Source organism: Adiantum capillus-veneris, chromosome 30 (genome assembly GCF_014529385.1).
Source record: "Adiantum capillus-veneris isolate H3 chromosome 30, ASM1452938v2, whole genome shotgun sequence".
Lineage (NCBI taxonomy): Eukaryota > Viridiplantae > Streptophyta > Polypodiopsida > Polypodiales > Pteridaceae > Adiantum > Adiantum capillus-veneris.
Genome location: NC_140960.1, coordinates 39,531,588 through 39,546,898, shown reverse-complemented (window position 1 = coordinate 39,546,898; position 15,311 = coordinate 39,531,588). Strand labels below are relative to the sequence as shown.

General features: G+C 41.0%; 1 protein-coding gene across 2 annotated transcripts in view; it reads left to right on the top strand.

Moving 5' to 3' along the window:
- LOC147417836 (uncharacterized) overlaps positions 1-6,719 on the top strand; it is a 140,834-nt gene extending 134,115 nt beyond the window's left edge. For both annotated transcript variants that reach the window (XM_086507186.1, XM_086507185.1), the window contains exon 10: positions 6,178-6,719. In XM_086507186.1, coding sequence (XP_086363312.1) covers positions 6,178-6,345 — 168 coding nt within the window. In that variant the 3' untranslated portion in view covers positions 6,346-6,719. The remainder of the gene's footprint in view (positions 1-6,177) is intronic.
- The last annotated feature ends 8,592 nt before the right edge of the window (positions 6,720-15,311 follow it).

Genomic DNA, 15,311 nt, shown 5'->3' with positions numbered 1-15,311 from the left:
TGAGATGTGCTATTGGTCAGATTCGTACATCCTCACACCAGCTGGATATTGAATTTGGCAGATTTAGGGGAATCCCACCTGAGAGCAGAATTTGCAAGTTATGCGGAATGGAGCCGGAGACAGAATTACACTACATATGCCATTGCACCGTATACTATGAGATACGTGGGCGTTTCCATTGCCTATTTAAAGAAGGCTTTGGACCCCTAAATAGAGTCATGCAATACCAAGATCAAAGGTGCTTAGGCCTGTACCTACTGGAACTACATCGGCACGGGGATAATCTAATGAGAAGACAAAGAGCACTACAGCCTCAGAAGCAGATCACAGATTTCTTCGGATCGAGAGAAGCAGGAGTGGAAGGAGAAGCAAGAGGCCAGCAGCGAGCACAAAGGAGTACCCACATTCATACCAAAGGCACCCTCATTGACAGGGCGATCGAGCTTAGGAAATCGAGACGACCACGACCGAGATGCAGAAGCACACTTCACCGGAGGAGACTACAACAGAGGATTAGAAGCATGCTAGCCAGACACCCAGAATGCTCCTAAGAAGTTTATCTAATACTTTGTATTTAGTTTTTCGCATTTATTTTCACACTTTCACACTTTTCAAACATTGTAACAGATTCACCACTTTTGTATTAGTTTGGTCTCATAGGTCACTCTGGCCTTTTGAAGACGTTAATACAACATTTCATTTCATCTCTCTCTCTCTCTCTCTCTCTCTCTCTCTCTCTCTCTCTCTCTCTCTCTCTCTCTCTCTCTCTCTCTCTCCTTCTCCTTGGTCTCTACGCTTCCGCATCGTCGACTTTGACATGGTATCAGAGCCGTGTCATTGAGGAACCTTGGTGGAGGAGGAGCTGCACCGTTGAGAAGAGGCTTGACTCCATCGCTGTTGGCGCGTAACTCCCCAAACCTTCGCTGGTAGCGTTTTGAAACGCTAGGTAAAGATACCCTCTCGGCGCCGCTTCGTCTCCCCCCCTTTGCTGCCGCCGTTGTTCCAGTCGCTATTAAAACGCTAGTTGGGAGTGCTTGCTTAGCATTGGTCATGACACCTCGCCAGTGCTTTGGTACGCTGCAAGCGGCATCACCTGACCCCCCTGCCCCACCGACGACGTTTTGAAACACCGGCACTAGGGAACCATTCGACGCCGACTCCTCGCCTTTTCCTACTGCGTTTTAAAACGTTTATCCCACCTCGCTGGCGATTTTTTCCCTTCTTTCCTTGCAGTGATAACGAAGATTTCCCCCCTTGCAACCAGCGTTTTAACACAGGTTTTCTCTCTTCATTGTTGACAACCAACTCTCTCTCTCTCTCTCTCTCTCTCTCTCTCTCTCTCTCTCTCTCTCTCTCTCTCTCTCTCTCCTGCAAAGGCTCCCTTCCAACATTTTAAAACACTACAAAAGGACTTGATTGCATGGTTGGAGCTTCAAGCGGGGAACCAAAAGAGCCTACTTGATTGGCTTTGGAAGGAACACAAATGGATCTCAAGGTGTAGTGAAGGACCGTCTTAAAAGGAGAGGATCGTCCTTGGGAAGGCGGCCTGCAAGAGCCCTAGAGGCGTGTTGTACTGGCTCGGGAGACGAAAAGGCGAGCAGATTGGAGCTCAAGAGAGGGATAGCAAAGTTTGCGGAGCCCACTTCGTGTGGAGCTCTTTGTGCAGAGCAATGATCAACTTGCAGATTTTGCAGCTTGGCTAGTGAGGCCACCCTTGGAGTGCGAGAAGGATTCCCGGATTTCCAGATTTTGCAACGTCAACATGGCCCCCCCTTGCTCGAGCGCCACAATGACAAATTGAATGGCAATAACTACGCTCATTGGAATTGATCATGCGACTCTAGTTCTCACAGAAAGGCTTATGGGATATTGTCAACAGCTCGGAGCCCTGTCCCATGAAGGATCCCAACAAGTACACCTGCCTTAAAGATGACAAATATCTTAAATCGTGTGTCGATTGGGATGCGACTAATGCGAAGGCAATCTCGGCCATTGGGTAATCTCTTACAAAGGACATTTCTCCAGCCATTCAGACTTTGAAGACTGCCAATGATATGTGGTTCAAGCCCGTTGGAATGTTTGATCGGGATTCTCCGATGCGAGCAGTCACCCTTCTTGGACATTTATTTTCCATCCAGTTTCCGCGAGGAATTTCCATGCAATCATTTCTTAAAGTTATTCATGATCAACTATCGGCTATGAAAAGTGCACTGACGAGTACTCAATTAGCTGCTTTGGTTCTCACGAAATTGCCTGAGGCGTATGAAACGGTGGCTAGAACACGTCGGCTACAAATCACAAAGGAAAAGCTGGAATAATTTGATCTTAGCCCTTTTCTCATTGAGGAGGAAGCCGTGTTGATAGAGCTCAGGAAAAAATAACTCTCTTTCAAAAATATGCCCGTTTTTTATTGTTGGCTGGAAGTATAAACGTTGAACCGAATCCGGCCAGCTGCCAGCCGTTGTGGACTCCACGTTCCAGTTTGTTTGGCTTGTTAGGAACATCTGGCCATTCCGAGACATTCCAGCCCATGATTTTCCCGGAACGCCACTCTGGCGTTCCATCCCTCTGGACTCGCGTTCCTTGATAACTGCTTCAAAGCTCTCTATCGGATGATCTTCAAGCTTTAATTTCCCTTTTCTCGGCTCACCTTCGAAGCCTTTTTGAAACTGTCAAAACATGAATTTTGAGTTTCTTCCTGCGTTTGTGACAGGTTGTGTTCCTTACCGTGCATGTTGCTGCCTGACGTCCTACCTATAACGATCCGGTAACATGGCCGGTGGGAAAACTCTCTAAGGTGTAGGGCTTTTGGCCTTACCCCAACTTTATGGGCGACTCTAAATGGGAAAACAAGGAGAAGCCATGGCTTCCAGCTTGCACGGCAGTCAGAGAGGAGAAGGTTACTCATCATGCACTCTATGACCACTCTGTGAGCCCGCCCATGAATCAAAACACTGGCATCAGTAAGGCAACCACGTTTGGTGCCGACGACTCCTTGTTTCGTGCAGGGTCGAACTCGACCTCCCCTTGTGTGCTAGGCTTCTTTCCCACGCCCATCGCTGCGGACTCTGAGCTCCAAACCTCTGTGTAGTCCCTGTGCACACGGCTTAGTCTAGCCTCGTCTTCCCCGATTCGATGCATGCCTTGCATGCTTCCATGCCTCGTGGTTCTCTCTTCTAGAAAAATTCTATGACCACCACCGTCCCCAAGATCCACTTTGCTCTGAAACCCATGTAAGACCAAGGGGGTGACAAGCATGCTTGTAACCTCCCAACCATGCTCTTATATAGAGCCCCACCTAGCATGCATTCCTGACACGTGACCTGCCTTGCCCTCATAGCCACCATAGGACCCTTGCCCTTACACCTTGAAAGATATACAATGATATCATGGGGAAAAACACCCATACAACCTTAAGATATATCAATGATAGGATACAATTGATCAGGAGGATGGTAGACAAGCTCAAACTGGCCTCGGAAAGCCTACACAAATTTTCCGAAAGCTTTGGCCACCTCTAGCAGCATCACAAAACCATCATTGGAAAGTCCCTATTCAAAAGATGGAAGTGTTTTCTTTTTTTGAAATAGGTCTCGATACTTTTGGGCCATAGTGACATAGAGTGGGAGTATGGCCCGTCTTATGTGCCCCCTTCATTGGACCATTCACACAACCTTAATCATTAACGCAAAGTGGAGTGTAGAGCAAGCGACGGAGACAACGAATGCATTGTGGTTATCAAATGGAGTCTCTTATCATTGATGGATAGAGCGACACCCACAGGAGGTCAATCCATGGAGTGCTAACAATTCCTAGCGGTCAAGATGGACACCCCTGGATTCAAATGTAGAAGGTGCACCTGTTTTCAGGAGATTGAAGGGGACCTTCAAGGCTCTTGAAGGTGGCAAGTGAGTAGCACTTTCAAGAACTTTACTCAAAGCCAAGAATTTTCCCTTGTAGGTTTAAAGTCGATCAAGTTTATCCTTGCTTTCATGAAGGCAAAGTTGAATTGGAGTAGGTAAGGGTTTCTCTCTGTTCTTCTTTGCTCTAGTCTCAAGTTTTAAACGACTATCTTTTTGTTTAGCATTGATAAACTAGTAAGCATGCTTCCGAGACGTTAGCGTGTTACATTGGTATCAGATTGTAGTCAATTATGTATTCATACTTTGTTCACTGAGATTATGGTTCTACATCTACTATTTGGCAGGGGTACATTAGTCGGGATGATCTAGTTTTTTTTTTTTACTATGCATGGTAGAGCTGATGATTATACTGTCTTGTGGATAACTATCATGAGTCTTTGAACTTGCACTATCGTTTTCTTGGATTCATCTACGAATGTATTTATGTCTAAGGGATTCTCCCTAAATTTAAGGTTGTGTTTCTGGATAAAGCTCAACCCTAGCACATTGTTTTTCTATCCTCTCTTTACCTGTATATCAAGTCAAGGTTGACATTGGCAAGGTTTCATCTCATTTTTGCATGAAATTTTCATTGCTTGCAAGACTAAACTTAGCTTATTGGTGTTTTTTTTTTTGGAAAAAATTATTTCCATCAATAAACACCTTAATGGCAGAGGACCCAAGGTCAGGTGCAAATAAGCAAGACAATAATTTGCATAAGCATGAGTCTTTGTTTTTGTTTTGCAAGAAAAAAAAAAAAATCTATCAATAAACACCTCAGTGGTAGAGATCCCAAGGTCAAGGGCAAATATGCCATGACAAAAAGAGGTGCTACTTTTAAGAAACAAGTACGAAACCATCCAAGTACTAGCACATGGATTTCAATCTATCAGATCTCCAAGGCTAAAGCTTTTTACAGGATTCACTGAGAGGGACCTTCCCTTGTACATCCCTCTTACAAGGAAGTGTACTTTCTGCAATGGGGACAAGGATGGGTGGTGTAGGGTCTAGCTCTAGATGTGCTTTGAGTGTATAAACTTAAATATGCCTAGGCAGTGATCTGCCCAGCTCATCTACATCTCCTCCTCTTACTTATCATCCAATCTTTTTTTTTCTTACACTATCTTTTTGGATGACCTTTTTGTGGTTGCAACTGATTGCGGAATGACCTGTCTTACTACATCACAAGTGGTTGCCGGTCCCCATTCATGGCAAGGCCTCAGGGCGTTCTATGGAGGTCACGAGTAGTCAACCTGGTGGTGGCTTAAATGGAGGTGTGCTGCTGCAAGCATACCCATCGTAACCGTTTGCAAAGGGCTTCCTCTGAAGCAATTCCATCCACTTATCCGTGCCAACAGTGCTTGAGAAAATCGGAATCCTCACTTGAAAGAGCGTCTGAACAAGGCTGTGGCTGGTTTCTTCTATCACAACTACATTGCTGCCCACTTGGCTCAGTGCCTTCTGCTAGTATTTACATCCTGTTTGGGATGTCAAGTCGGTTGTCTCATATTCTTGTTTACTCTTTTCAACAAACGAGTAGCTCTCCTTGGTCAAGACTCAAGAAGATTGGGAAGTGGCCTTCTTATGTTCCCCTTCTGCGAAGAGCATCTGCACCACTCTGCTCAGGAAGGAGAATATATGTAGTGGCAACAAGCATGGGGAGTATTGGTCTAATTATGGCATCATGTTCGTGGCTGATGGATGGAGTGACACCCGAAAAATGTTATCTAGAGTGGTGTCATACTCGTTTGCATCCAACATCGGTGTGCCAACGTAAGCTAGTGAGTCCATGCATACATCAGCAGTTGCAGATTTGATTTAAGTTGCAAATATATGGTTTTGGGAAAGGACTAGTCGGAAACTTGTTGTGCTTTGCCCCTGGAAGAGCTGAGAGAGGAAACAAATGGGCTGATCTCCACTCACAAATTCGCTCATCCTTGCAACGAAAGAATCTGATTGTTAAGATCATTTGGCATAATGTAGTGAGGTTTGAGGAAGTGATGGTGTTGATTGTCTAAAATATTTCTTGACGTTTAGTGTCGCTTATCTTATTACCTCTACAGATGAACCATTTGTATGCTGTTTGAATCAATCTAATAAACAGGAGCTGTTGCTGGTTGAGTTGGGACGATGTCTGCTGACCATAATGCATGCTGTGTACTTTTGAAGAGATATTTGGTTCATTTAGGGCGTCGATTTTGCATCAGACTATGTGCTTGCTTTTGAAATTGCTCGTCGATGTTTTTTCTAATGTGGAGCATATTTCTGTTCACAGACACAGGTAGCAGACTCATCAAGTAAAACAGCAACAAAAAGACGTGGAGGCCTGATTGCAGGAGTGGTTCTATTTTCAGTGGGACTGATTATACTCATCACAATTTTGGTAGTGTACCATACAAAAAGAAGAGCTCACCCAAAAAGTTTTGTGCGCATGACACGCTGACATGCAACTTAGAGGCATCCTACAGATCAGTGGGTGCAGATCTGTGACGGATCTTCCTTTTCGGCAATTTCGTCTTCTCTTGTTAGAGCCGACTTGCGTTGACGTGTGCATCTAGTGCCCTTCCACAGTTGTGGAAATATGCTGTAAATTTATAAAATGAAGTCAATACAAATAGCAACAAGAGGCACATGATTTTCATGAGATCCTTCAATGTTCCTTTGTGAACATGCCAAAGACATCAGCATTGAATGTTATGCATGTGTTTAAACATGCATGTGCGTGCGCGTGCCCGTGCCCGTGTGTGGTTTTATGAAACTAAATACATATACACAAAAGAACATAACGCTCAAAAGATAACTGGCTTTAGATGATTAGGCAAGGATTTGTACAGAAATGACTCTGTCTTTGATTCATTAATGTACAACATAATAAGAATGAGGTATCATTCTAATGAATTTATACAAAAGTAGTAGACATGTTGAGGTCATCTTTATCGAATCATCATATTTCTTCAGAGTCGGATTGCAACACGCTAAACCTTTTTAAGTCAAGATAGAATTCTCACTTACATCCATATAGTCAAGACAACAAATCTGTTAGACTTGGTTACGTACGGTAGGCTTTAAAGAACTTATCAATTGTTATCCATGTCAAACTAAAAAATTATTATACTAACTATTGTTCTAAATATACAAGTTTTTAACAAATCTTAAGAATTTTCCACACATTTTTTGTTAATCTTGTCAAAATTACACCATTTGATCTTGAAAACTTTTTATTGAAAAAAATGTCACCCTCCATAACCAAATACTTATATGCGAAAAGTAATTTGAGAAGTTTTGTTTTGTAACTATAATCATAATGTATGGGCCACAGTTGAGCCCTTCAAATAGTAAGACCAGTTAACCATAATAGAACTCAATGGTCATTACAAAATCATCTAGAAATCCTAGATTACCCAAATGTTTCAACATAACAAGGGTTAGTATTAAAGCATTAGTCAAAGCAAGCTCACAAATCACACCAATTAGGGCATGCTAGTCTTGTATAGGTTATCAAAAATCCAATTTTCACCAACATATGGCAAAAAGTTGTAGTAACAAAATCCCAAAACCTTAACCTATGAAGCAAAAGATAAATTCGGCCTAGCAACTAGAAAGGAGCCAATCACTAGCTCAACAAATCACACCAAAGCTGTGCATAAATATAGAACAATAATAAAGTAGGATTGATTTTGTTTCAAGCATATGTCCAAGCTTATACGGTCAGAAACAATCAAAGAGAGTTGCAAAAGTTATCGTATCATAATGTTTCTAAATATTTATTGAAGTAACTAGGATCTAGAGGTACAACAAAAGTTTAAAGGATCAGATTATCAAAACTAGCAATATAGAGGTGTAGATATGAAGTAGTAAATATGATCAAATTAAGACTAGAGTATAAGTATCATAACTAGTAGCACATGAAGCAATAGCCAAGCCAATATTTATACCATTATATTAGAAGTAATAACCATCAGAAGCAAGTCCCATAATTGGAATCAATCCAAGAAGAGAGTACAACTTGAGTGTCAAGCAGATTTTAATCTAAATAAGGAGCCAGATTTGTGAAACACAAAGAAAAATGTAGATTGGAGAACCAATAAGATTGTAAAACTATCATAACCCATTCTGAGTATTAAAGTACTATGTATAATCTGCTTTAGTAACCAGGAGGGATCCAGTCACTATAAAAGTAACCCAATTAGCCAAGAGCAATCAGCCAGTCAAAAAATATCATTGTATAAAAATTTCTACATTCTCAGGCTTGGCCAACTGGTCAGTAAGGGAGGCAAAACCGAACCAAAATTTCATCATATAATCAGGTGATTATTATCAAGGAGGAGACCGATATCATGCAATAGTTCTTTTTAGAGAGGAAACAATTGGGAAACAGTCAATAGGGGTCACAAAACCAACAAATCATTACTCACTATGTATAAAGTGATCATTGATAGCTCTAAAAGTAAGCACAGTGATCCTTAAAATGGGCATATACCCTTAACAATGCTCAAAATGATAAGTTACATGAATTTAGTTCTAGCATAACATAAGGATCAACTTCATGCACCTAGTTATCTACAAAACCAGAAGGATCAATTAAACTAGTATAATGCCCCAAGTTGATTGTGGAAAGTCAACGAATAGGAGAGGTAATTCCTACAAGGTACAGAGAAAACACTAGAACCTGTACACCCACTAGCACCACTCCAAGCACCATAAAGAATTTCCCTTGGAATCAAAGTAAGAGATGAAGTATTAGCCCAGAGCCAAAAAAGGTTCAAGTAACATCCCAATCCAGCAATGTACAACCAGAATTTTATATATTCCTTAACCTCATGACTAGCACTCCCAACAATCATCAGGCGCTTCAGCACCCAACCAGGTTATAAGGCCAGTATTTGGCCAAATTAAACCAACAACTAAACATATAAAGAGTCAAAAGATTATGCAGTGGTGGGAACCTTTGTACAAGTTACATTCGATAATCATATAAAAAACACATCATCATATATACACTCAGAGTTATCTCTATTTGTAGTAAGATAGCCTTTACAAGCATCATCAAGTATTATAGCCTTTTTTCAGTTCAAGCTAAATTTTCAGTTAAAAAGATGTAAACCTCTAGCCAAAGGTAGTGAGCACGATTCCCTGTTAATCCATTCCACCATTTACAAGAGTATCAAGAAAACCATCCAAGCCTAGATTATATAAACGTCCACCAATCAACTGAAAGTTCTTAGCTTGTTGAATCGTTTTTTGTTTGCGGTCTTGGTTAGTTTTGTCGAATTCTCTGTCGTGTGATAGTAGGCTTACAATCTCTTGGGATCACTTTGGTACCATTTCTATATTGAAGAGATATGCATCTGGGAGATTATCATCCACTCCCCCTGGAGCTTCTCCATTTGGCAATCAAGAAAGGTGATCTTCTCTGAGATGCATTTTCCCCTTTTTATTCACGACCGTAAATTCAAACTCAAGCAATATGATGAACCATATGACGATTTGCCTTGTATTGCATGGTTTGTTGACAAGGTATAAGAGGGCTTGATGGTCCGTGAAAAACACAAACTTATTTGCGAGGAGATAATACCAAAATTTCTTAACAACTACATAAATCATTCCAAGCCCCTCTCTTTTGGTGGTTGTGTAGTTCTTTTCAGCATTGTTTAGTTGTTGGTTGGAATAGCAAACTGGGAAATTCATGGTTCCTTCTCCTGGTTGAGCCAAAATACATCCTATAGCAAATGCAGACGCATCAATATGAACGTGAAAGCTTTTTTTCCAATCGGGTGCCTTTAGCATTGGAGTGGATACAAGGCCATCTTTTAATTTCTTAAATGACTCCTCACACTCATCTGTCCATTCAAAGATCACTATAAGTCTATACAGAGGCTGGACGACGATTGCATACATGTATATAAACCTCTTATAATAACCACAGTGTCCTATAAAACACTGTACTTGCTTTGCATTGATTGGTTAGGAATTTTGATAATCACTTTTATCTTATCCAAATTTGTGGATATGCCATTTTGTGAGACAATATATCCCAGGATTCATCCTTGTCTGTCCATAAAAATATGCTTTTTTGGTTTAGGACAAATTCTATATGTCTTGAATTTCTTGAATACTTTTTTGAGGTGTTCTGTATGTTCCTCTCTTAGGAGAGAGTGTATACATAGGTCATCCATATAGATTTCCAGGAAGATCCTCAAGTATTCTTTGAAAGCATGTGCCATCAATCTTTGAAATGTTGCAGGTGCATTCGTTAATCCAAATGGCATGACTCGATATGCAAATATGTCCCATTCTGTGGAAAATTCCATTTTATATTGGTCCTCAGGTACAATTTCAAGTTGGTTGTATCCAAAGAATCCATCCATGAAGGAATATGCACGCTTGTCTGCCACTCGTTCAAGGACGTGATCCGTAATTGGTAAGGGATAATTATCCCTTATCGGGGCTACATTTACTTTTTTTAGATTGACACACACTCGGAATTTATCATTATTTTTGGGTACAACAACGATTCGAGATACCCAATCAATGTATTCTATCTCATAGATAAACTCTGCTTCCTTTAGCTTATCGATTTCTTCCTTGATACGCTTAGCAAAGGTGTCATTGTACGTATATGGCCTTTGTCTGCTAGGCTTTTCATCGGGTTTTAAAGAGATAATATGATGACATATTGTAGGATCCACTCCCTTTAATTCCTTATAAGATCATGCAAACACATCCTTATATTCTTGAAGAAGGCTGACAAGCTCCTCTTCTTGTTCTTGACTCAGATCGGTTGCTATATAGACGGGTTGTGGTTCCTCCCTAGGTCCTGATAGGTCTATCTTCCTTGCATCCTCCGGTTCGTCATATTACTCCTTTTCTCGTCGTTCTCTTCTGGGTTGCGTCAACACTATCTTCCGGTCTTGAATAGTGAACTTCTTGTAATGGGAAGGTACACTCATATGGTTGTCGCTTTTGTCTTTTTTATCTTCTCCGTTTTCTATTTCAATTGTCTATACTTCCCTCAAAGTTTTCTTGAGCTCTTGGTACTTCCTTTTACATTCAACTTTCGTCCATTTTGGTTCTTCTATTTTGTTTGGTCATGTTTCTTTTTTTTTAAAGAGTTTCCGAATTCAACTTTTGAGTTCGTTCTCTCGTCCCTAGTTCTGTTTCTTGTCCTAGAGTGTCAATCTCGAGAGAATTGACCTGATATTTTGTTTTTAATACAGTCGTTAGCTTTACCCTGAGATAAAAATTCCGTTTTAATTCTCATTTTTGGCATTGGGTTACCTCTTGCTTTGTGTGCTGCCTTCTTTTTCCTATAGTGTGCTTGACACCTAGGTTCTTGATTTGGGAAATTGTAAAACCTTACGTCCGGTATTATTTTCTTTTGCTCGCTAGGGTTGTCAGAGGATTCATTATCTGCATCGTCGTCTCGTTCAAGATGATTTGGAGAATTGCAGAATAACTTCCCATCCACCTCTTCCTTGTGTTTAATCTTTCTTGGTTGTCCTGAGATTTGGTTATCCTCATTATCGTCTATTAAATCAACCATGTAGTATGGAACCACATCATAACCGTTCTGGTCACAAAACTTAGTCGTCGGTTCCTCCACAACAGTGCACACATCTAATGTTGCTAGAATGTGCAACCATTCTAAATGTTCTAAGGACTCTTCTGGAAAAGGTTCCAAAATGTATTATGTATCCTCAATAACTCTTTCTAGAATGCATTCTTCCCATTTTAGGCTTCCACAATTGGATGCCCCACACATCTATAACACCTTTGTTTTACCTAGCCAGGCTAGAAGTTCCGACAACAGAATCAAATTTCTCTAGCGGGGTTCGGTCCACATCTTTGTAGTTATGGTCTTTAAGGTTTATTCTCATAGTGGTTTCCATGTGTCTGAGGTATATATGATTATAGCCCCAATCTTGGACCATCTTTAATTGTCGCATGAATGGTCATCCAAGTATTATGTCGTAGTTATTCTTCTTGCTAAAATCCACTATTGCAAAGGTATGCTCCTACTCAATTCCGCAAGGGTAACAACTACCTTTTCTAGGGCCCCTATGGGTCTCTCTATGTAACCATCAGCAAGTTGCAACTTCATCCTTGTGGTCCTCAAAGCTGGTTTCCCCCATTTCTTCCATACATCCTTGGTTGTGATGGCTACACCAACTCAATTGTCAAGAATTGCCATGGTGGTGATACCTTCTAATTCAACTGGGAGCATGGTAATGCCATCTTCCCCTTCACAATATTCTCCTACCTTTTTTAAGGGTACTGGTTGCATGTTTAGTTGAGGTTTCTCTAATTCTTTGATTCCTTCCTGCATTCGTGAATTCATATCCTTTACCCCAAACTTTTCTAGACATTTTCCTACTGTAGTCCTCATATGAGGTCTTATTCTGAGAAGTTCGGTGAGAGTAATGGTACAAGTCATTGGAGTAGATAAGATGGTTATCAACCCCTGGAAATCCATCCCCTTCCTTGTAGCAGAGAGTTTCTATGATGGTACAAGTTTCACATCTAACTTTGCTTCATACTCTCCCATATAAGAGGGCAAAGCTCTCATAGATATAGGCTGGCTATTCCAAGATCTTACAAATCTCTTGTCTCCCCAATACGAGTGTATCTCTAGATCTACTTGAGGTCCTACCTCAAATTCTTCTATAGGAGGAAGAAAGAAATCTCCTCCCATATTGATTTTGTTAACCTTTTGGCTTAATTCATTAGCCTCATTCACTTCTCTTATCTTCCTTCAAGTATCATTCAAACCTTCGTTCCCTTTATACATTTTTGGTATGATAGGTTGAAAACCTTCAGACTTTTGATCTGTTGCAATCATCAATATCCTAGGTTTTTCAATTTATTTTTCCAGTTTCAATTCATTTTCTGGAGTAACAGTTGTCATATCAGATTCATGTGTTGGAGGGGTTCTCGGTATTGACACTGGAATTTTTACCCACTCCACTTGTTTTCTTACAGTTGGCTCTAGTAGGGTTTGGGCTGTTTGAATCATCTTTTGACACATTTCTAGTCTTTGTTTTTCTAGCTCTGGATAGGGATATGTCATCCATCTTTGTTCTTGTGTTTGGTTGATTTTTAGCCTTGATTCATAGGCCTTCAAGAGTGCGTCTAGATGTTTGTTTACTTTCTTGACTAGCACAGATCCTCATGATCCCACACTTTTTGATTCCCCTTTTTTTTAAGGCTCTATGTCTTCTGGAGTTTCTTGTTTTTGAACAGTTTGCCTTTCAAGTTTTTCTAATATGTCTTTGGTTTGTTTTAATTCTTTCGCTAGGGCAATTTGTTCTCTTTCTCTCCTAACTTTCACGCATGCTTTCCTAGCCTTCCATGTGTTTTGTTGGCTTTTTCATTCAATGCTAGGTGCTTTCAGTCTTGGTTCTTTGATTATGGGTTCCCCTTTCTCTTTTTGAGCTTGAGCTTGTGTGATAATCTGTATAGGTATTATTGTTTCGTTTTCTGGACCACTACGTGAAGGAATATCCTCCAAGATGTTTAAAGTTGTTTTAACCACTCTATTTAGATTTTTTGGACAATCGGCGATCAAATGATTGACACCATAGTTTGGACAATACGCATTGACTCGGACAATTTCCGTATGAGGACATTCTTTCATGAGGTGGTCGCCCCCACACTTATAGCATGGTCCCAATGGTTGTCATGGTGCTCCTTGAACTCCCCTCTATTGGTAAGCAGGTCTTGGTCCATTGAAACCCCCATTGGCTATGAACAGCAATGTTCTCTCGTCCAAACTATATCTACTTTCTCCTACAGCATGGGTCGTTGTTGGTGGTCCAACATTGCCGATCATGCTCCATGGTTCTCGCGCTCTCAGCTCTTCTGGTGGTTAGTATGTAGGACAAGCCATAGTTCCACTTGGCTCTTTATAATATACAGGTGCAGACACTAAGTCTTGTTCCTCCGGTTGTTCCACAGTGGGCATATACCTCACACCTATCGGTCTTGCTCCTAGGAGTGGTGGTTGTTGCCCCAAAACTAGCTGTGGTCTTTCAACCCCAACTGGTCGGGGCAAATTTCTTGCCATATATCTAGACATTGGTGGTATTTGAGGCAGTGCTACTTGTGCCTGGGAAACATACTGTCGTTCTTGCACATAGCCCTTATTGTAGTAGCATTCTTCAATCACGTGATTCGTCCATTTCTGATTGATGGCACACCACTTTAGTTTCTTAACATGTGGCTTAGCAAATGGGCTAATCCTCTTCAGCACCTCCTCTATAAGTCGCTCTTGATTTACCGCCGGTTCACTTCGTTGTGCTGATTTCATGGACTTAGTTCCACTTTGTTGAGATGATGAATCATCATCTCTGTCTCTTTTACCTCCATCCTTGTAAATCGCACAATTATCTACCAGGAATAAAGCCTCTTTGGTTAACTCATTCAGAGTGGGGCTTTTCTTCATATGCAAATCCTTTTGAAGGTCTGCATTTCTCAATCCCTAGATAAATATCAACATGAGTCCGGATTGAGTAGGTAATTCTTCCATCATACAAAATTTTACGCATCGTTTCAACCGTAAGGCTGCTTTCCTTACAGATTCTCCCTCTTTCTGCTTGAACTTATGTATTTGAGAGACACTGTTGTGGGCTATCCTTCTTTGAGACATTTCCTCCACAAGTTCATCAAATACTTCTTGGATGGTCTCGAACTCCTGTCTTTCAACAAAATCAAATCAGGTGGCAGAGTCTTCCTCCAAGGTGAGTCCAAATCCAGCAAACTGTGTATTAAAGTCCCTGACCTCTTCTGCTCGAATCACTCCCAAGAACTTTGCCACGTGGTCTCTAGGGTCTCTTTTCCCTGAATATGTTTTGTTAACCCATTTTTGGACTTGAGAAGGTTTAACGTGTTTGTGGTCTACCAACCTGACTATGGAATCCCCTCGTCCCTCTCCCCTTATAGGTTCTCGTTCATGTCTCGATCTATCATGATTCTTCCATCCCGTATCCTCTATATGACCTTTCAACAGGTGGTTCCGCTGTAAATCTTCTTTCCGTCTTGATTCTCTCCATATAGGGGAATCCTACTGTAGTCGTCACCGTTGTTGGTCCCTTGCTCTCCTTGGGATAAGAGTAAGAATAGGTGGGCATTGGTGAGACTATAGGGTCACATATGATCCGTTTGTAATAGAGATTTCTCCTCTATAGAACTCATGTTCCCTCGTTATTGTGGGTCGCAACCAAGATTGCAATGTTTTAGGATTTGGGTTGAGATATATGAAGGAAAAATTGGTGTCTCAACCACTCCGGCTTGTCTATTTGGAAATCTGATCGTATCCTCTATTTCCTCAAAGGGATTTGTAGACTTGTTAGGGGTAGGGTTTAGTCCTTGAGATGCAATAGGATCTGTTGGAATTACTCCAATGACTATCAA